Raw genomic sequence first — 21,512 nt, forward strand, 5'->3', positions numbered from 1 at the left:
TGCCTAAACGGAACACAGTGTGACAACCTGCATTCACCGATCGTTAGCTGCGATGCGAACAATTAACACGTGTGAGGTAGAACAGGTCCACATGGAGAGTTTTGTGTGGGGGCACCAAGATCCGGCTTGAATCTCACGTCTGGACTGCAGGATACAGCATAGTTCCGGCAGTCTTCACCAACATGAAAGGTGTTATATGTGCGATCCTGGCCCCCAGTTACTGACAAGGACTCAGAGCGGGGGCCGGGTCGTTGGGCAGCAGGCTCATTATTGAGGCAAACTAAAACTGAGTAGGTAGTTCTCTTGACAAGTGGGCAACGACTCAGTCCACATTCTGCCATCATTTCCGCGCATTACAGACTATTCGAGGTGCATTATATCGGTAGTACGCTTCCCTGGATATCTGCATCCCAATCCTAGTTTATCAGTCGTTACTGTTGGACGTGGTCAAATCTGTAAGTTGTCAGCCAAACGGGGGGTAATAACTGGGTTATTGCTGGAGTCAGCTGAATCACTGTGATCCCCCCAGCTCAAAGTTAGAGTCTGATGGCATTTGAAGCACAGCAAAAGGATTTGACTTAGCTGTGTGGTATCGAGCAGTATCTTTGCTTTGTCTTCCGTGGCTTGAGCCCTGGTGGGACTGGGCCTGGAGCCCATAGGACGCTTACGTTTGGGCTGAGGAGATCACCATTGTGTTGCTGTTTCTTCCTCATTAGAGGGCAGTGCTAGGCCCTTAGCGTAAAGCCATGTTCAAATGTCTTCGGGGGATAGCACAGATGTGGGTTTTCGCATCGTCTATCACGTGAAGCCTCGCTGGGAAGAGCAGTGCATATTTCATGTTGTGATCCCTGTGATGTTGTTTGACCTTGAAAAAGGAGTTCCGTTTTTTTCTGAACCTTCGCTGTAAAGTCTAAATAGGCAGTGATGTTCACATCTTCAAATTTCCATGGCCCATGAGTGCGAAACCACTGAAGTACTAAATCTCTATCATGATAATTGAGAAGGTGGGCTATCATTTGTCGGGGGGGGGTTTGAGATGGGCACCTGGTGGTGGTGGCTTTGTTGGGTTTCTATGGGCTCGCTCTATCGAAAATAATTTTGGGTATTTATCTTGGAGCACTGTAGTGGCTAGCCATTGTTCCAGAAACAGCTCGCACTAGGGCCTTCTGCTCTCTCTGGAAACTTCATAAAGTGGACACTGTTGCACCTCGAGCACCCTTCTGTGTCTTCTGCACTCTGTTACAATGCTGCTACTTCCGTAGTTAGCTGTTTCATCTGAGACTGGAGGTCTTGGACAGATGGACGCAGTGCCACTATGTCAGATTCGGTTTCCTCAACTCTTTCATATAATTTACGATGATCCGCCCAGAGTAAATTAACATACTGCATCGATCTTGGATTCCAAAGACATTTTGGTGTCTAGTATGGCCTGCAGTACTTTCTCGAATAGGGAAGAGTGGCTTTGAAGGGTAGCGTCCAGTTCTTGCAAGGCGTAAGCAGTGCCATTTGATGTAGATGTCGGAGTTGTTGAATTGTCTGCCACCAGTGCAGTCGGCCTCATGGTTTTAGGCTTCCCCATCTCACCGCCTACGTGCGTGGCACTCACGCAAGTCTTGAAGAGAGACACCCACTACTGTGGCTCTAGCAGGTGGACAAAGGCCCAGGTCTAAAATTCTGCCAAATGCACTATCTGGAGGGCAACGCAGTGCCACATGCACCCAAAATGTCAACCGCTTGTCCTCAAGGTGTCTGCCAGTAAAATTATCTTCCATTAGCAGTAGAAGTGTGGGCCTCTCACATATGACACAGAGCAGCGATAGTGAGGTATCCTAGTGTGGGCACGAGCGGCTCACTGCGAGAACTACTTTTGGAGCTAGACAACGTGCTGTAGTGTGGCACACCATTGGCTCGGGCATTTATTTAATAGTTGTAGAGAGATCCGAGGCCACGGCAATGGCGGTGTCCCCAGAGTAAACAGACCATCACATCCTCAGGCGGTCACCTTATTGTCATGGCATAGCCCTTGAGGCTGTTGTTCCCCCCAACTCACAGTTCACAAGCGGGCCCCCATGTGATGTCATCCACATGTGTAATAGATAGTTCTCCCCTCCTTCCCAGTGCTCAATTCTGCTCCCGTTGTGCAGTTCCAACTCACCCGCTGTCTCTCTGGCTTGGCTTCGCGGGGGTCCCTGGTCGCTGCTGTTGGGAACCTTATGGGATCACATCCTCTCCACAGGAGTAGAGGAGGAGGGTCTCTACAGGTCTGCTGTGCTCCCCAAGTAGGCAGAGTCTCCACTCAGGGCTCGGGGTGTCTCGTAGGGCCGGGCCACCGGTTACTAACTCAGCTGCTCCATCTCATCATCTCCTCCTCTCTGTCTGCAATCAGACCCCCTACGGGCACCCGCCATGCCCGCACAAAGCGGGAAAGGCAGGCCCGGCACTGGGGACCTCACAGGATCCCTTTGGTTGTGCAGTGGCACAGGCTGGGGCCTCCACTGCGCTACTCTGCGTCTGCCGAGTCTTCACGTGGGGCGTGGATCACACCCCGAGGAGCCGGGCCACCGACTCCCTTTCTGGCAGCCTTGCCGCGTTGACTCCCCTCCTCCGCTCACCCGCGGATCTTCTGCAGGGATTATCTGTGGACTGCATGAAGCAGGCAGGCCCACTGCGTCAGGCTCACAATGTGACCATGTCCCTCCTTCTGGGCCCGGTTGGCCGCAAGCGATCCACTGCAGCCCGGGAGCCCACAGCGGCAGTCCCCGCCACATCGCTCGACGGCTGGCAGGTCTCAGAGCCACCAAGGCAGCAGGGAAACAGATCAAAGATGCCGTTTACTGCAACAAAGAAGGATAACTGGCTGGCCATGTGCAGAGCTCCAATCTAGGCTGCCGCTCCGGTCGTCATCTTGAACACGCCCCATATGAAATGTGCATGGTGCATAAATATTCAAGTCAGGTAAAGATCAACCACATTGACCATGGACTATAAAGAAGACCGTGTAGATTATGAAATATATTTTCAGAAATGTACAATAACAGTGCATTTAGACAGTAGTAGAGTATTGAGAAACCATGTTTGGAAGACCTGAATATATTGCTTGAAAGTGAAAATTGACGCTACTTGGGAAAATCAAAAACCCTACCTGCTCTTTCTCGATTACCCAATGTTACTTTTTAAATGTTTCACACTGTGTGAGTTTTTAAAAGCATCATAAAAGTGATTTAGTATAGGTGTGCATTCCATCATAATACTGTGCGGTGCAGCCCCCTGAGCGCAGCAGCCATCTTGAAATAAATCTGTAAATAAAAGGATAACTCTACCACCAAAGCTCTTTCAATGATGTTTCAAGTTCTCTGCTGCTACCAACAGGAACCAATAACCCAGAAGAGGTTTTGCAATAGGATATTGTTCTTTTGTGCAAATCACAATGGTAGAATCCATGCCAGATATTTACGGAAAATAATTTTACATAAAATGAAACTTATTTACAGAGTGAGTGGTTATCTTGAAACGTGGCTTGGAGTTAAAGGGTGTAAAGAAAACAAAAACACCAGCTAGTCACGGGCACTCAAGGTCACTGTGATATTCTATACATATTCTCTACACAAAGGCGGTGAAGGTGTGTGCAATACTCTTTACATAAAACAGAGTTGCTAAGCGATACAACACACTGACACCATTACAGCACTCAAGTGTGTGTTAGTAAATTACATAAAACCATTTAAGAAACTCAACTAACTTTCAACTGCTCATTTTTTAAAGAAAGCTTACCACGCATTAGCATATATTTGAGCATCAAAATACGCATAAACTTTTAAGAACATTTTAGAAAACATCACTTTTGGGAATATTTTATCTCACCCTTTAGGTAATCAAAGGCAGTTGGGCAAACATCTCAGAAACCATCATGGGCAACTTTTTAGGTGTCTCAAATTATACTTGAGAAAATTAAGGCAGTTTAATGAAACGTCATCCACCTTTCCAATGTAGAAAGATAACCAGAAAGATTTTGTTTTTACCTGCAAATGCCATAATTTTCACAACGTGACCAGGGGCGATTTCATGATTCACAATCTGTCTCTGCTCATGTGTCAGTTTAACAGCGGATTTGTTCCTAAAATTCAAATATTGTGTAAAAATCCTTAACTAAAGAACCATCTCCCCTTTGTTTCATCATTACTCACAAACATTTTTTGTAATAACATAATTTTTTAGATAAGCTGAACAGCCAATAAGTGTATATATTCTTAATTTCCACTGTTAAAGAGTGCTGTGACATTTTCAGGGCACAATGTAAATGGTAAACATATAGTCTCAAACACTGCATAGCAATCTTTTAATAGTATGGTTTGAAAGAAGTTTTATATAAACACCAATTGAACATCAAGGACAAAAAAACGTGCAAGATATGCAGAGACGAAAATGACTACAAAAATGGCAGGGTTTTTACCCATGCATGCAAGTCTGATAACACCAAACCCCATACTCAAATTAGTTCTTTCACAATCAACGATGATGGACACAGACATGTTCAATCTACTAGTGAATCAGATCAATTTAATATTTCTAGCCATACCAGCGCAGTCTCTCACAATACGGACATCTCAGCCTCTATGGCCACCAATCCTTTTTTAGTGGAAATGCGCAGATATCACAAGGGCAAGAAAACAAAACTTCACAAAATGGGATACAGACACAAAAAGATCAGGAGGGGCCAATCTAAATTCCCAACTCAAAAAACACTCCAGCCAGAGAAGGAGTGACCACCCGGTCGGTCTCTCACAATCAGAGGAAATAATAACCCTAATGTCACCACTAGCTGGATCAAACACTGCCAATGGAATTTCTGTCATCAACTTATGACAATGGATTGAGTGAGTATGAGAACAAAATGTTGTGCAAGGGTTTGGGCTTCTGTCCAACCATCTATCCAGACTTTGTCGATAGTCATATTGACTGTTTTAAATTCACACGTAAACTTAAGTTGAAGAACTTCTTTCATGATAAAAATATTATTAAAACTAAGTCAGAGAGTGCAAGTGTGGAATGCAATATGTTCATTACAAACTTAAAAGCTATACAACTTTTAATGTCTCTGGATGACTCAGAGTGTGATGCACAAGCTCTAATGCATATTCGGGAAAATCTTGACATAACTGTCCATCTTGACATTGACATTGGTCTCAAGACTCAATCCTGGTTCACTCCCTTTTTACCTCCCAATAATGCTGTTTATCTTTTTTTTCGGGTGGTAATACAGGATCTCTATGATGTGGAGTCCTCTTTTACCACCGGTTCTAATAGAATACGAGACCACAACATCTCCACACAAGAAAGGGCAACCCTCAAAAGTCTATCCAACAATCAGAATATTATCATTAAAGAAGCCAACAAGGGGGGCAACATTGTAGTAATGGATTTTTCAGACTATACAGCTGAGCTAAATAGCTCGCAGATAATACAGCTTACCAGAGATCAACAACTAATCCCACACCCAACACCAACAGTATAATTAAGGTAATCTGGACATTTGGAGGGAACGCTATTTGATCTCTGAAGTGGAATTTCAAAATCTTTACAACCCCCACCCATAGTTCACCTTATATTTACATTTTTCCCAAGGTTCATAAACGGGGTATAATTTCCCATCCAGAGGCCAATTATATCAGGTATGGATTCTCCAGTGGAGAAGATTTCAGAGTACATTGATTTGTTCTTACAACAATTTGTACAAAAACTACCTTCATACATAAAGGACACAAAGGACTTATTGAGTAAGATATCTGACTTTGAATGGCCGGAGGGTAGTTATTTGTTAACACTAGATGTCAACTCATTATACAACAGCATTCCTAACGAGAAAGGCATTCCATCAGTACAATACTTTCTAGTCACTAGGGATGCCACTTTATTGGAGCACACAGATATGTTAGTAGCAATGATTACTTTAGTTCTAGACAACAATAATTTTCTTCAGAACATCTTGTATTGTCAAACCCAAAGTGTAACTAAAGGGGCTACATTTTCACCAGTCTTTGCAAATCTATACATGGAATTGTATGAGAAATTCCATTTGTTGTCTGACTATCCATCTCATCTTACCTAACGTATAATCTATTGGGGTTGTTACATTGACAATGTCATTATGTTTTGGTCTGGTAATGCACACTGTCATTATTTATTCAAGATCTTAATACTAACACTTACAATAACTTATTTTCTCATCAGTTTGAACAAAATAAGATTGACATTCCGGATCTTACTCTTTATACAGAGGGGAATAAAATATGTTCTAAATTGTTTAGAAAGACTACAGCATGCAATTCCATTTTGTATGCCACTAGTGCACATCCGATCTCCCAGGTCCAAGCTATACCTTTTGTGGCGATGACCAGATTACGACAAAATTGTAGTGACAACAATTACTTTTTAATAGAACTGGATAAAATGGAGGACCACTTCAAAATAAGGGGTTTTAGCCATGAAATACTCTGCAAAGCGCAAATTAAAATACTGAGGACTTTGCGACATTCTTTATTGTCTCACAATAAAAAGAAAAAAATAGAGAAAGATCTGGTACTGTAAAATTAATTACTGCCTACAGTCCTTTGAGTCAGGTAGTATACAAAATTCTGAAAAAAACATCAGCACTTGCTGTGTATGGCTAGTAGATTAAGCAATTATATAACTAAGAGTCCTGCCATCATACACAGAAGGGGTGGGACTTTACAGAATATCTTGTGCCATGTTCCCCATCGACCCTCCCCTCACACTTGGTTACATTCTTCACCCAAAGGCTTTTTCCGATGTGGTTATTTTAACACATGTCAATTTGCTCAGGACAAGACCTTTGTTTTTCAATACAATACAGCTGTACAATATACCATCAACTGGTTTATCAATTGTAAAACTAAGTTTGTTGTATACAGTATCATCTGCTGCTGTAATATGATCTACATTGGAAGCACCATAAGACCACTAAAAGAGCGTATCCAAGAACATCTCTGTGCTATAAGAAATAAAGATACGACTTATCCACTTGCTGTACATTATAATACTGTGCATCAACAATGTGAGTGAGAGAAGATTAAGCTCCATGGTATTGGAGCTGTGGGACCTTTACCTCGAGGGGGTGACAGAACTATGACTCTCAGGCACCTGGAATGTAAATGGATTGTCCACCTTAGAGCGGTTGAACACCGTCTGAATGTAGATAAGGAGCTACATGTGTTTCTATGATCCAAATACATTATTTGAGTATATGTTCTTGACACAGTCTGGTCTATAGTTAATGACTTTCAGACCAACAAGCATGAAGCATCATGTCTTTGTAACATGATGCTTAAGCATGGAGCGCATAATACAGTGTACATTTGATTTGATTTTATTTCAGTATATTTATCACTGTTCCTATTTTTTTCTGATGTTTGATTCATGCACATTCCATAGGAGGTGCATTTATTCTGTCACCACTGTTCACTATGACTTTGTTTTATATAGAATCAGGGGTGTGGAATTTAATACAATATCTACTTGTCCATGGTACAGGTTGCTTTTGAAATCCATTTGTCCAGAAAACAAAATATTTTTTTTTCCCTTTGGTGCCATGTAGTGCGGTGACAAATTAGGGCAGCAATCTCATTATGTAAGAGCAATGATAACAGCCTCTCTGATTATGCCAGGACTACACTATAGTGGTGTTTAAATACTTGCAATTTCTATCCCAACTTTAGCAATTTCTTATTTTGCCATCTTTCCGCAGATCTATATACTGGGGCTGGAGGAAGCAATAAGCAATAGTTCCAGGGTTGGAATGCCTTTGAGTCTGCAAACCTACTAACTTGCATGTTTTGTGGATTTTCACCAGCACTTCTCTCATCTTTTCCCATAATGAGAAAGGTTGGAAATGTACTCCTGAAAATGGCAGAAGTAGAAGTTCTTCTAGGGTTGGGAAAAAAGTGGTTGAAGGGAAAGTGAACTTGTAAACGCTAAATAGATTTTCACATGAGCAAATCTACACCTGCATATTTGCTTGTGCTAAAATACAGTTCACAAATAGTTTCTAGGAGAACGCATTCCTGGTCTACTTATGTAAGTTCTTGTGAATTCATGGAAGCCACTAATTCAAAGACAAATACCATGGGGACATATACCATGGGTACACTCTTGTGACTTTCTTTAAGAATTGGGTCCCAAATTAGGTCTGGCGTAAAGGACATATTGTTTTTATTAACCTTCTATTTCTCTCTCTATCGGCTGGCTTTACTGTGAGTGATCGCATTCTGCACTGCATATTGGCACACAAAGTAGTTTTGTTCAGTGCCAGGAACTACTCTGGCAATCAGTGGCATAACAAAATTGAAGGGGGCCCCCCTGAAAAGAACATGGAGGGGCCCCACCTCCAGAATCACTCAGGACAGGTGCTGTGCTAAGGGGGTCCCCTGAAGGGGAGAGGGGAGATGCAGGGCCCTTGTTACGCCACTGGTGAAGTTTTTGCTTTTTGAGACCGAAAACATTATTTTCTTTTTGGCAATGTTTGTTACAATGGTGAGGGCCTGGCAACTCCCACAACAATAAAGTGTTACAAAAGCCATGTCAAAACAAGACACTCATTGACAAAACCAAAAGACTCACAAAAAATGTGAGATCACTTGGCTTTGCCAGTGCTAGTTTATTTTCATGCATTCCATAATCTTGTTGAAAATGGTTACACTGATTTTCCGTTAGGAATATTTTTATTGAAAATACTAGCATGCATCAACACATTTTATTAAATGACGCTACAAAGAAATAGCACCTAAACTTTCATAGTAGCAAAACGTATTTTTCCAACTTGCTTTTTTTTTCTGAACATTTCGTTTTAGGAAGCAAATAATCATCACTCTTGCTTATAAGCTTCTGCAAACATTTGCATCTAATCAGAGAGCCTTCTGGGAGCATTATACTTAGCTTCATATTGTTACACCTTTCAAACATGTGTAAACGTTTTTTTTTTTTTTTTTTTTTTTTACTGGATCCACTGTCAGTAGTGCAGTGTGACCTTAAAACGTTAATTTACAGCACTCACACTAATAATGAAGGCTTTTCATTAATGAACCATAAATACAAATTCGAACAGCATTAACATATGGCCACACATATTACCTTAATTGCAGGCAGTTCCCTTCTCTGTAAACTGGCAGCCAAAGGGCTTGTGCTGCAGGGGATTGGGCCTACTGGTCCCAAGGACAAACTAACCATGAAAACGTGTTGCCCTTGACCCCAAACAATATGTCCTGGGCATTGGGCGATAGGAATTCCACATCCCTGATAGTGTTCAGCATGCTTTCATGTTCTGTGGCTCCATTAATGTACATCTTATAACATGCGACCACATTACTCATGAGGCTACAGTATTTTGCTTCCATGTTTGGGCAGCTTAGTTTCATCAATAGATCACCCAATATGATGTTGATGATTTTTTCATTTGTAATTGAATACTGTTCTATACTTCTTTGATGCATTTGCAATTATTCTACATGACTGAGCTTTTCACTGTGCGCAGATATTGTTTCACGCACTTCTGGCTATCGTATGTTTCACTTGGGGTATATGCATGCATTGCAATTACAATGTATTCCTTACTTCACAATACTAATTTTTATTGGGTTAATTTCTTCTGTTTCCCTTTGTATGTTTTTTGCTCACTTCGTAATAGCCACGGTCAAATTTTCCGTGCCAATACAAACGAGTCCTCTTTCTATTTCCATGCATACTCTATCATGGCTTTCGTCACCCGCCGTGCTCAGCGTCTTATTATTTGCAGCCCAGCACTGAAGTGGGCACCTTTAGGTAAGGAGCGGCTGGTTTTTATTTCATGACACTATTCGCTTATTACTCAAACCTATTCATACAAGTTGTTTCTACTTTTATAGGAGTATCATGGCCTCTTTCTGAAATTGCTTTAGTTCACCATAAATATTAAACTCAACGATCTACTTTCCTATTATATGGACCCAGTAACATGTTAGCATATACTTAGTAAGATCTCTTCACTTCTTAGGCATCTTTCTCTGCCTCCTTGTTTTGCATCGCTGCATACTAGCGTTCACTCCACTCTTGTCTGCTCAGGTCTATTTTATAACATGGCCTTTGTGTTTACCAAATTATTTTGGATTCATTAAACAGTTACAGGAGATTGATGGTTACATTCCATCTCGTGCAATGTGTCGAGTTACTCTAAGTAAGAATAGCTCTTGGTAATTATTTTGCATTTTCCATTTTAATATATATACATTTATCACCGGGTCTCTTCATCATTTCCATTTTGATGCACTGCACTTAAGTTCCTACGCATGTTTTTTTACACTCTATTTGGTTACCTCTTTTTCTCAAATGGTCACTTCACATGACATTGTGGACCTATATTTCACTCTTCATGCGTACACATATGTCCTTGGTCTTATGAGGATTTCTTGGGTCACCGTATATGTGCATGCAGCACACATATGTCCTTGGCCTTCTGATGATTTCTGGTGTCACTATATATGTGCAGAGTTTGACTTACTTGCACACCATGGTATTTTATCAATGGATTTAGGGTGTGAATATTTGCAATTATTTTTAATATTGTATGTAGAGAGTTGAATACCAACTGGTTGTGTATTGAATGTTTGCAGCCTTGATAAAGTCAGTTGAATGATACACGGGTCGGCTACTGCATTGTTGAAGAATTTACGGTTCCCTGACTTCCTATGCAATTAATCCTATGTTGGACACTTTTATGGACTGCATTATTACTTGTACAGTGTGTATTTGTTTTACTGGTTTGAAACATTTAATCAGTGGATTGCCATTTCCCTTTTTGCAGCATGAGACACATTGCCATTAATCACCTGATATTCTTTGGCACTTTAGCTACAAATCCAAACAGCGCCACTTTTGGAGAAAGCAACTCTCCCAGTCAACAATTTGGGATATGACTCTCCCAGAGTTTTTGGATATGGGGACAGGCCAAAGCCAAGTGTAAAAAACGTGCATCAGGGCAGCACTATATGCTACATTCATGCAACACATTTCTAGCCATTTTATGCAGTAGGGAAAGTATGTCATACACCAATGTAAAAACTGAAGTGCAGCAACTTGTGTCTGTAGTTTATGGTCAAGTGAACGGTTTGTGTACTGAAATAATCCCAAACATAATTTGACCAATCCTGTCATAAATCCAACTCCCAGTGCTACTTGGCTGCAATGTGTAACACCATTGTAGCATCACTGACCAGAGATGAACGTGAGATATTTAGCCCCTGGAATATTCCACCTTTATGACCTTGGTTAACATCATCAATTCAGAGGTTCATCCAAAAACATAGTAATGGGCTTTAACAGCATGTCAAAGTCTGAAGTAAATAAAAATTCAAGCATATTTGTGTCTCCCCTTATTTTGTATAGATTTAAAATAATACATTTTGCTTCTTCATACAGGTACCCTATTTCGTTATTTTGTGTTTATTGAATGACAGTGTAAGTGCCCCTCCATAGTAATGGATATGGCAGGATTGTCCAGTAATGGCATGTCCTGTGAGTACAACTCAGACACCAGACTGCATCCCCAGCATGTGCCATGTTCACAACAGTAACAATACTGTCTCTCAGGTCCTTTATTGTGTAACTAATTTGAAGGAAGTACTGCAAAGTCAAATCGACTCCACACAGAAAAGCATCAATACTCAAATGAGATGGCAAAAGATGCTATCATGTCTTTCCACAGAAAAGCCTTTGCTTTGTGTCCTACATTCCCTGAAAAAAAACAAAGGAATTAAGTAACTCTGTTACAGATCAGTCAGTCATTCCTGTCCAAAATGAAGCTACTGACAGTTCAACAAATGTGCTGCAGTTTCTATAAAGTGTGAAATGTTATTTTATCCTCAGCAGGCATAGCCGTTCGTTTCTTCACGCGCCCTATCTTCCCATTCATCATCTCTAGAGCCCCATCCTCCTTGCCATTTTGATGTCCAGATGGGATTCATTTGATCTCCTTTTCCCAAAACCCTCAATCAAAATGTCCTGCAAGTTCTGAACTGAAACCTTTATCTCTGCTCTTTCCACTTTAATGTCCTCAGAGCTCGTGGTAAGGGCGGTTTCAGGGTGGACATAGCAAAGCATAGTTTCCACTTGTGGAGTCCAATTTCAATATAGCCATAAACATAATTCCTCTGTGGATCAAACCCCCAAAATTATTCAAATTTTTACTCTTGTTCCAATATCTGCTCTGCAAACACTGCAGAACCTTATTGGGTGTGATGGGTTGCATAAGAGGTACCCTAAATGCTATGGAGTACTGGCCAGATTCTGAAGATACTAGCAAGGTTAAGGAGGCAGTCATCTTAAGTGTCTTATTGGTTGTTGACAAAATAGTAATCAATGTAATCAACAAAGATACTGTTCATGAGGCGGTCAACAACTGGGAGGGTGAATGCGCAAAGAGCAAAAATCTTGCTCATCAGATCCAGGTTGAACCTGTAAGTGATCAATGGCAACCTTCTGGAGGTAGATAAGTAGGCAAGATGTTGTATGTGTGCTCGATTGCCCAAATCATGCATCTACTGCCTCCTTCAAAAAGTCAGAGGGATCCTACTTTTCTTTTCATATTTAAGTAGTTTAATAGTTGTAGTATTGCCCATTAGAATGTGTACTGTTGGCGAAGTGAAACGCAGACAGGAACAAGCGTAAAGCTCCGGTATATTGATGTGCAGCCACTGCTAGGATTTAATGTATGAAAAGCTGTTGACTGAAGAATAGCAAATAGGGGCATACAGCCATCATCTGAAAGATAATGCATAGCACCTAATACACAGTAGAATCTCCTATACACTGTTTACAAAATTGCTGGATTAACTGGTGGTGTTACAAGGGTAACAGAAAAGATTTCTCAAAGATTGGATAATTGTCACAATTGTGCAAATGGGTACATGTGCTGCCATCAATGTGGTAAACACTCTTAGTGCAGATGCTCGGCTAAATAGGAGTTCTGAAAACTGAAAGTGCTCTCTTCCAATGGCAAACATGAGGAAGTTATATACATATTGGCCAAACCAAGGGTGTGATGAATCGAGACTAAATTGATTTTAACATGAATTTCTTGTTCTTGGATAATTTGATGAGAAATCCGAGGTCTAAACTTGAGCCTTTTAAAAGAACAGACAATGTTGGGATCCATCAATCAAACAGGATTTGTAGAGCGCACCAATCACCCGTGAGGTTACCCAGCTGCTAGGTTTAGGCTGTTTGGGGGCTTCAGTTGAAAAGTCAGGTCATGAGTACCCTTCTGAACTCCAGAAGAGAGGGTGAGGTCAGAGAGTGGATGGGCAGGCTGTTCCAGGACTTTGCGGAAAGGCAGAAGGAGGAATGACCTCCACTGATGCCGTGGCGGATCCAGTGTGAGCGTGAGACTGCAAGGTAGAGCGCAGGGATCTGGAAGGTAGGTGGAAGTTCAGGAGGTGGTTGATGTATCCTTCGTTGTGGAGGGCTTTGTAGGTGTGCGTCAGTCTTGATTTGGAACTTCTTGTGGTCGGGGTGCCTGTGGAGCTTTTTCAGGTGGGGGTGATGTGGGTCCAGCTGTGGCGATCAAGGATGAGTCTGCCCGCCGAGTTCTGAATGGTCTGAAGTCTCTTCAGGAGGTGTGATGTGATTCTAGCATAAAGTCGGTTGCAGCTGCTGATGAACGCTTGAGTGACAGTTCATCTGGTGGAGACTGGGAGACATTTGGAGATCTTCGGAAGCATGCAGAGGGTGAGTAAGCAGGCAGAGGAGACTGTGTTGATCTGGCTCTTCATGGTAAGATTGCTGTCCAAGATGATGCTGAGGTTCTGGGTTTGGTCCGTTGGGGTGGGGGTGAGGGGTCCCAGTTCGGCAAACCACCAGGTCCCACGGTGAGGAGATGTTCCCGAAGATCAGGACTTCAGTCTTGTCTGTGTTGAGTCTGAGGTCGTTGTCTTGCATCCAGTTGGGAAAGCTGGTCATGCAGTGGTGGTGGAGGGGGTTTCTGATAGTGAGAGGATGAGCTAGATGTCGTCCGCATAGGAGATGATGTTCAGTCTGTGGTTTCTGACAATGTTAGCTAGACAAATCAAGTTGGTGTTGAAAGGGTGAGGCTGAGGCATAAGCCTTGAGGAACGCCACAAATGATGCTCTTGGGTTCTGAGGTGAAGGGAGGGAGAAGGACCACCTGAGTTCTTCTGGAGAGGAAGGATGCAATGCATTTGAGGGTGTCATCTTGGATGCTGATCTGATGAAGCTTCTTGATCAGGGTGTGGTGGGAGACAATGTCAAGTGCTGCCGAGAGGTCGAGGACGATCAGGGCAGACAAGTCTCCCTGGTCAAGGAGGGTTCTGATGTCTGTGGAAGTGATCAGGCCAGTCTTGGTGCTGTGGTTGGAGTGTAATCCGGATTGGGATGCGTCCAGAAGATCGTTGTTCCCCAGGTTTTACGTGAGTTGCTTGCTAAGTGCCTTTTCTATGACTTTGGCAGGAAACAGGAGCAGGGAGGTCGGTTTTTGAGCTCAGGGTCAGTGGCAGGTTTCTTGAGGAGAGGTTTGATCTTGGCGTTGGGAATGTTGAGGATGTCTGTGAGCTTTCTGCTGATGTTGCTGATGGCAAGTTTGAACATGAGGTGTTAGCAGGGATCAGTGGGAGATCCAGAGTGGATGGAGTGCATAATGCTGGCACGGTTCTGTGTGGTGAGCTGGTTCCAGATGGTGATCCTGATGGCAGGGCGCCTGTAGGGTCTAGGAGGCTGCGGTGTCGGTGGAGGGTTGGGTTTTCAAGTTCCTGTAGATGGTGGATGTTTTGCAATGGAAGAAGTCAGCTGGGGGTCACAGTGTTCCTGAGAGGGGGTGAAGATGACACCAGCTCGTCCTGCACCTGGCCCACAGAGGGAGCGCTAGCCCATCCCCCGTGGGCCTCCCACCCCCTCCTCCTGTGGGCAGGGATGGAAGAGGAATCACTTCCCCTTGCACCCTCGAGACACATCCCCAACTCTCACCAGAGAAGTCTGATGACATCAGTGCACGATTGCGCGCTAACCTCATCAAAGGTCACCCCCACTGCACTGGAAGCTCCCCCATCCCCGATCTACTCCCCGGGATGCCAGGGAATCAAAAAAAAAAAAAATAGTGGGTTGGGGGCTACCAACCAGTATGGGTATGATTATGCCCCTACCCCACCTGAAAGGGTAACAGTCTTTCAGCTCTCCCCCTGCACTCTAAAGATCTTATCCCAACGGCAAGCAAGAGGACATTTGATTATTTTGGGTTTTGATTTTACACTTAGGCCATGAGAGCTTTTCTAACTCTCAAAATCGTCCATTTGGAATGGTGAGGGCTGCACTTTTTGGACTTTGGGATGTTGCCATGTAGAAAAATCCACAAGACTTAGACACATTTGAAAACTAAACATCTGGGTGAGTCCAGGATGGTGTGCTTCACGTCCACCCTGCACCATTTTCTTACCCAAAATGCCCTGCAAACCTCCAACTTTGCTTGAAATTACACATTTTCCCCACAAGCTTGTTATTGAATCTTCGGGAATCTGCAGGAATCCAAAAAATTCCTACCACCCAGCATTGTCACATCTATACCGATAAAAATTGTGCTTCACCTGTTAGCCTAAAAATGTTTTTTTTTGCCCAACTGCCCTTTTGGTTCCCCCTCAATTTCGACACGTTTTTGGCTCTTCTCTGCCACAGGCACTTCCCCCACCTACAAAAGTGAGGTATCATTTTTATCGCGAAACTAAGGGGAATGTTGGGCAGTAGGAAATTTGTGCATGTGTGGTGATCCCACTCAGAAATGTGAAGAAAATGTGTTTTTTTTAAAGCTAAATTTGAAGTTTGCTGAGGATTCTGGGTAAGAAAACATTGGGGGATCACACCTCCCTGGACTCCCTCAGGTGTCTACTTTTCAGAAATGTCTGCATGTGCTAGGTTTCCCTAGATGTCTGCTGAGCCCAGGACCAAAAACGCAGGTGCCCACCACTTGCAAAAACAGGTCGTTTTGTAATTGATAATTTTGAAGTGTCCACATAGTGTTTTGGGGCATTTCCTGTTGCGGGCACTAGGCCTACCCACACAAGTGAGGTACCAATTTTATTGGAAGATATGGGGGAATGCTAGATAGAAGGAAGTTTGTGGCTTTCCTCAGATTCCAGAACTTTGCAGCACCGAAATGTGAGAAAAAGTGTTTTCTTGCAAAATTGAGGTTTGCAAAGGATTCTGGGTAACATAACCTGGGTTCCCCTAGGTGTCTAGTTTTCAGGAATGTCAAGGTTTGCTAGATTTTCCAGGTTTTCCTAGGTGCCGGATGAGCTAGAGGCCAAAATCCACAGCAAGGCTCTTTGCAAAAAATGGTCAGTTTTCATAAGAAAAATTTGATGTGTCCATGTTGCGTTTTAGGGCATTTCCTGTTACGGGCACTAGGCCTACCCACACAAGCGAGGTACCATTTTTATCGGGAGACTTGGGGAAATGCTGGGTGGAAGGAAGTTTGTGGCTCCCCTCAGATTTCAGAACTTTCCATCAGCGAAATGTGAGGAAAAGGTGTTTTTTTTGGTCAAATTTGGAGGTTTTCAAAGAATTCTGGGTAACAGAACCTGGTAAGAGCCCCACAAGTCACCCCATCTTGGATTCCCATAGGTGCCTAGTTTATAAAAATGCACAGGTTTGGTAGGTTTCCCAAGGTGCCGGCTGAGCTAGAGGCCAAAATCCACAGCTAGGCACTTTAACAGGATTTTAATGTAAAATGTGATGTGTCCATGTTGCGTTTCCTGTCGCGGGCACTAGGCCTATCCACACAAGTGAGGTACCATTTTTAATCGAGAGACTTGGGGGAACACAGAATAGAAGAACAAGTGTCATTGCCCCTTGTGTTTCTCATTTTTTCCTTCCAAATGTAACGCAGCGTGTAAAAAAGACATCTATTTGAGAAATGTCCTGTAATTCACATGTTGGTATGGGGACCCCAGAATTCAGAGATGTGCAAATAACCACTGCTTCTCAACAGCTTATCTTGTGCCCATTTTGGAAATACAAACGTTTCCTTGATACCCATTTTTCACTCTTTATATTTCACCAAATGAATTGCTGTATACCCAGTATACAATGAAAACCCGTTGCAAGGTGCAGCTCCTTTATTGGCTCTGGGTACCTAGGGTTCTTGATGAACCTACAAGCCCTATATATCCCTGCAACCAGAAGAGTCCAGCAGACGTAACCGTATATTGCTTTCAAAAATCTGCCATAGCTGGAAAAGCTATAGAAGAAATCGTGGACAGAAATGGCTCTTTTTTCACTTAAATTTCAATATTTTGTTTTATTTTAGCTGCTATTTTCTGTAGGAAAACCTTGAAGGATCTACACAAATGACCACTTGCTAAATTCAGAATGTTATCTACTTTTCAGAAATGTTTAGCTGTCCGGGATCCAGCATTGGTTTCACACCCATTTCTGTCACTAACTGGAAGGAAGCTGAAAGCACAAAAAGTAGTAAAATGGCATATGTCCCAGTAAAATGCCAAAATTGTATTGAAAAATGTGGTTTTCTGATTGAAGTCTGCCTGTTCCTGAATGCTGGGAAGATAGTGATTTTAGCACCGCAAACCCTTTGTGGATACCATTTATAGGGGGAAAAAAAAACAGATGCTTTCTTCTGCAACCCTTTTTTCCCACTTTTTTTTTTTTTTAACGAAATTTTAGCTGTATTTTGGCTAATTTCTTGGTCTCCTCCAGGGGAACCCACAAACTCTAGGTACCTTCAGAATCCCTAGGAAGTTAACAAAAAAGGATGCAAATTTGGCGTGGGTAGCTTATGTGGAGAAAAAGTTATGAGGGCCTAAGCGCAAACTACCCCACATAGCCAAAAAAAGGTTCGGCACCTGAGGGTAAACGGCTTGGCAGCGAAGGGGTTAATACCAGCTGGCTTGTTAGGAAGGGCTATTGGATTTGGAGGGTTTGCTGGGGATCACTCTGTCGGCGCAGTTGGAGATCCAAGTGGTTAGGTTTCTGTCGCCTTGTTTGACGTTCGAGGTGTCAGGGGACGGGGAGGGAGTTGATGGTGTTGATCCACTGGCTCTTGGTTTATCTGTTTCAGCTGCTGAGCGGTCTGGTGGTTTGGCTGAGGGCTGCTGTGCAGTGAAGTGGGTGATTGTGTGGTCGACCCAGGTGAGCTCGGTGGTGTGGATTTATTTGACTCTGCTGCTGGCGGTGAAGACAGGATCTGGAGTGTGTCCTGCGATATGTGTATGGTCTGTGACTATCTGAGTGAGGCAGATGTTGTTTATGCTGTCCAGGAGGTTCACGGTGTTGGCATTGTTAAGATCGTTGAGGTGGAAATTGGGGTCTCCGAGGATAATGTAGTGTTCAGTGATGATGCCTTGGGGGAGGGAATCGATGAATTCGGGGATGGCGACGCAGAGAACAGGGCAGGGTCCTTGAGGTCTGTAGGCGAGGGTGCCACTAATGGTGGTTTTGTTGCCTATTCTGAGCTGGAAGTTGAGGTTTTCCATGAGCGTGGTTTTGTGGTGCAGTGGATAGACGCCTTGTAGATGCTGGCAAATGCCACCATCGTGTTTGTTGATGCGCTCCCGGTGAACAATTTTGGAGCCAAGATACATGGGGATATCGGGTGTGGTGGCAGAGTTAAGCCAGGTCTTGTTGACGAAGACAATGTTGGGCCTGAGGGTGACGTCCCATATCTCGGTCACGTTTGCAGAGTGATCGGACATTAAGCAAAACGCAGTGGAATTGTTTGGGCGCAGTCAAATTGGGCTAGTGGTTTAAGCAGGTTTGTCTGAGCTGCAGGAGAACTGGCAGAGGTGGAAGGCAACGGGTCCTGCTGTAGAGAGTGGTGAGGCACGGCAGAAGTTCTAGGTGTGGAGTCTGGAGTTCAGGGGTGTGAGCTCAGTCCCAAAGTAGCAGTGGATGATGGGAGATACAGGGTTCTTGATGCTGGGCAGTCCAGGAGCAGATAGGCTTGCCTTTGGCATGTATTGGGTGCGCCGCTATACCGCCACACTGCACCCTTCATTAAGAAGCTCCTGGTAGGGACTCTGGGGAGGCAGGAAGCGGGTGGCAGGAACGGCACCGAGCGGGCAAAAAAATGGCAGTGAAAACAAAACTAAAACTGGTTGACAAGGCTAGCTGACAAAGACTAACCATCGCATGGCAGGAGAAGCGCTAGCAGCAGTACAGAGAGAGGAGACACAAAGAGGAAGGAGGCACTGTTAAGCAGCAAGGGGCATCTGGTGAGGGTCTGCTCAATGGGGTCGTGTTGCAGCCCCCATTAAGTAGATAATGGGAGGGGACAGGGGCGCTGGGAGGCGGAATGAGGGAATAACATACCCGCCCTTACGCTATGTGTGCAACATTCTCCGTTGCTTCTCTTTCTATTAGGGCATCTATGGCCTATCTTTTTATTTTTTTTAAACACATTTTTTTATTGTTGTTCAGGCAGTACTTACATTGTAGTTTTTAAACATTTTTCTATGACATTTTTATGCAGTACAGAGTCGTGTTTTAACGTAATTTTATAACAGTTTCTTACAGTACATTGCATCGCTTATTGCCTGTTCCAACTTTTAACCGTTTAACATCGCTACTTAACTTTTATCAACTGCTTGGTCATCTTATTACAATTATACCTAGGGTTTTTAGTTACCTGCATGCAAGTTTGTACTATTGTTCTAGTTTTTTTTTTCCCAACTTTGTAATTTCTAGTCTGTTGGGGGGGTTCTGACATGTCTCTTCCTTTGTGTATTTTTTCTACTCATCTTCTTCTTCACTCAGTGTCTCAAAATTTTCCATTAGTGTATCCCAATCTGGGGCTACCGGGCATTCTCTCATTCCAGAGTTATCTTCTCGCCTAAGTGCCGCACCCTCTGCTTTTCCCCCATTCCATCACCTCTGCTTTCCATTGTGTTGTTGTGGGGGCTGTGGTTGCTTTCCAGCGCCTTGTTAGAAGGCGCTTCGCTAACAGTAGTGCTAGGTTTATGAGTCCGAGTAGTGTTTTATTTTTCTTTAGGTGTGGGAGCATACAAGTCTCTGTTGTATATTGTATGGTATTACCAGTCATTTTGCCTAGTATGGTAGTTACTCCATTCCAATATGCCGTTATATCAGGGCAGCGCCAGAGCATATGCAGTAAATCAGCATCTTCTACTCTGCACCTGGGGCACGCCGAGGATGTCCCCGGGTATAGGATATGTAGTCTGTGTGGTGTGAGGTACGCCCTATGCAGTACGGCAAATTGAATAAATTTAAATCTTGTATTACGGGATATTTGACTTGGGTACTTTAGTATGGTGGACCAGTCTTCTTCGGACAATTACTTATCAATATCTGTCTCCCATTTGAGCTTAAGCGCTAACAGGGGGTATGCCAAGTGAGTTCTGATTCCCTTATATAGCCATTTTATTAAGTGTTTACCCTGTCCTACAGTGTATATAGCACGGACAAGATAATGTGTAGGAGGCTCCTTATTGTCTGTGTACCAGTGTTTCTTGACGTAGTGTGTAATACTAGTGTGTAGTAGAAAGCCTGAGGGGGGCAAACCGTGTTCATTGATATAGTCTGTGTGGTTAAGCAGTCGCCGGTCTTTAAATAGAGCGCCAACTGTGTTTATTCCCTCTTGTGCCCAGCTGAGTAGTGTGTTGTGGGTTAGGGTACCTGCTGTAACTGGTAGTCCCAGGAGTGGTATATTGGGAGAGTAGGGGAGTACGTCAGAGGTATATTTAAGTGATAATCTCCGATACTGCAGGGCCACCCCTAGAAGGAGTGGTATGTTTCCAGGGATCTGGTTTCCTGGGCATAGCCTAGCATGTATGCTGCCCTTGTCAAACATTAATTGGGTATATTCTATTTCTTGGAGGTTGCGACTGGCCAGCCAGCATGCCAGCCATTGAAGCTGGTTTGCTATGCAGTATGCTTTAAAATCTGGCGCACCCATGCCCCCTTGGTCCACGGATATCTGCAGTTTCAGCAAACTTATTTGACGTCTACCTTTTCCCCATATAAGAGCTAATAACATTGAATGTTTTGAAGTAGGATTCTGGTACTCTTACTGCTAAATTTGCAAAGTAGTATAAGAGGCGGGGTAGCATTACCATTTTCGCCAGGGCTAGTCTGCCCGCTATCGATATTGGCAGCGTGATCCAGAATTGAATCTGTGGTCTTAGTGTGGACATGGCTTTCTTTAGGTTCCCCTCTAGTAGGTCTGTCGAGGTGCGATATATCTGGATGTCTAGATAGCGGAATGTGCTTGTAGCCTTTTGTAGTTGTTGTTCTCCAAATGGTATTGCATTATCATCATTTGATTCATGGAAGGTAAATGCTATAGATTTGCCAAAATTAATAGCCAGTCCTGACAATGGTGTGAATTTCTGGAAGATCATTGCTATTGTGTTGGGGGGTTGTCGAAGATCCTTAATATATAATATAATGTCATCTGCCTATAATGAGACTGCATGTTTTGTATTTTCTATGTC

The 21,512-nt window shown here is 43.2% G+C and overlaps 1 protein-coding gene across 2 annotated transcripts in view; it reads right to left on the reverse strand.

Moving 5' to 3' along the window:
• The window catches only part of FBH1 (F-box DNA helicase 1), a 925,111-nt gene that overhangs the window by 706,623 nt on the left and 196,976 nt on the right, over nt 1–21,512 (reverse strand). For both annotated transcript variants that reach the window (XM_069229276.1, XM_069229275.1), the window contains one exon: nt 4,020–4,114. In XM_069229276.1, the coding sequence (XP_069085377.1) occupies nt 4,020–4,114 (95 nt within the window). The remainder of the gene's footprint in view (nt 1–4,019; nt 4,115–21,512) is intronic.

Source organism: Pleurodeles waltl, chromosome 4_1 (assembly GCF_031143425.1).
Source record: "Pleurodeles waltl isolate 20211129_DDA chromosome 4_1, aPleWal1.hap1.20221129, whole genome shotgun sequence".
Taxonomy (NCBI): Eukaryota; Metazoa; Chordata; class Amphibia; order Caudata; family Salamandridae; genus Pleurodeles; species Pleurodeles waltl.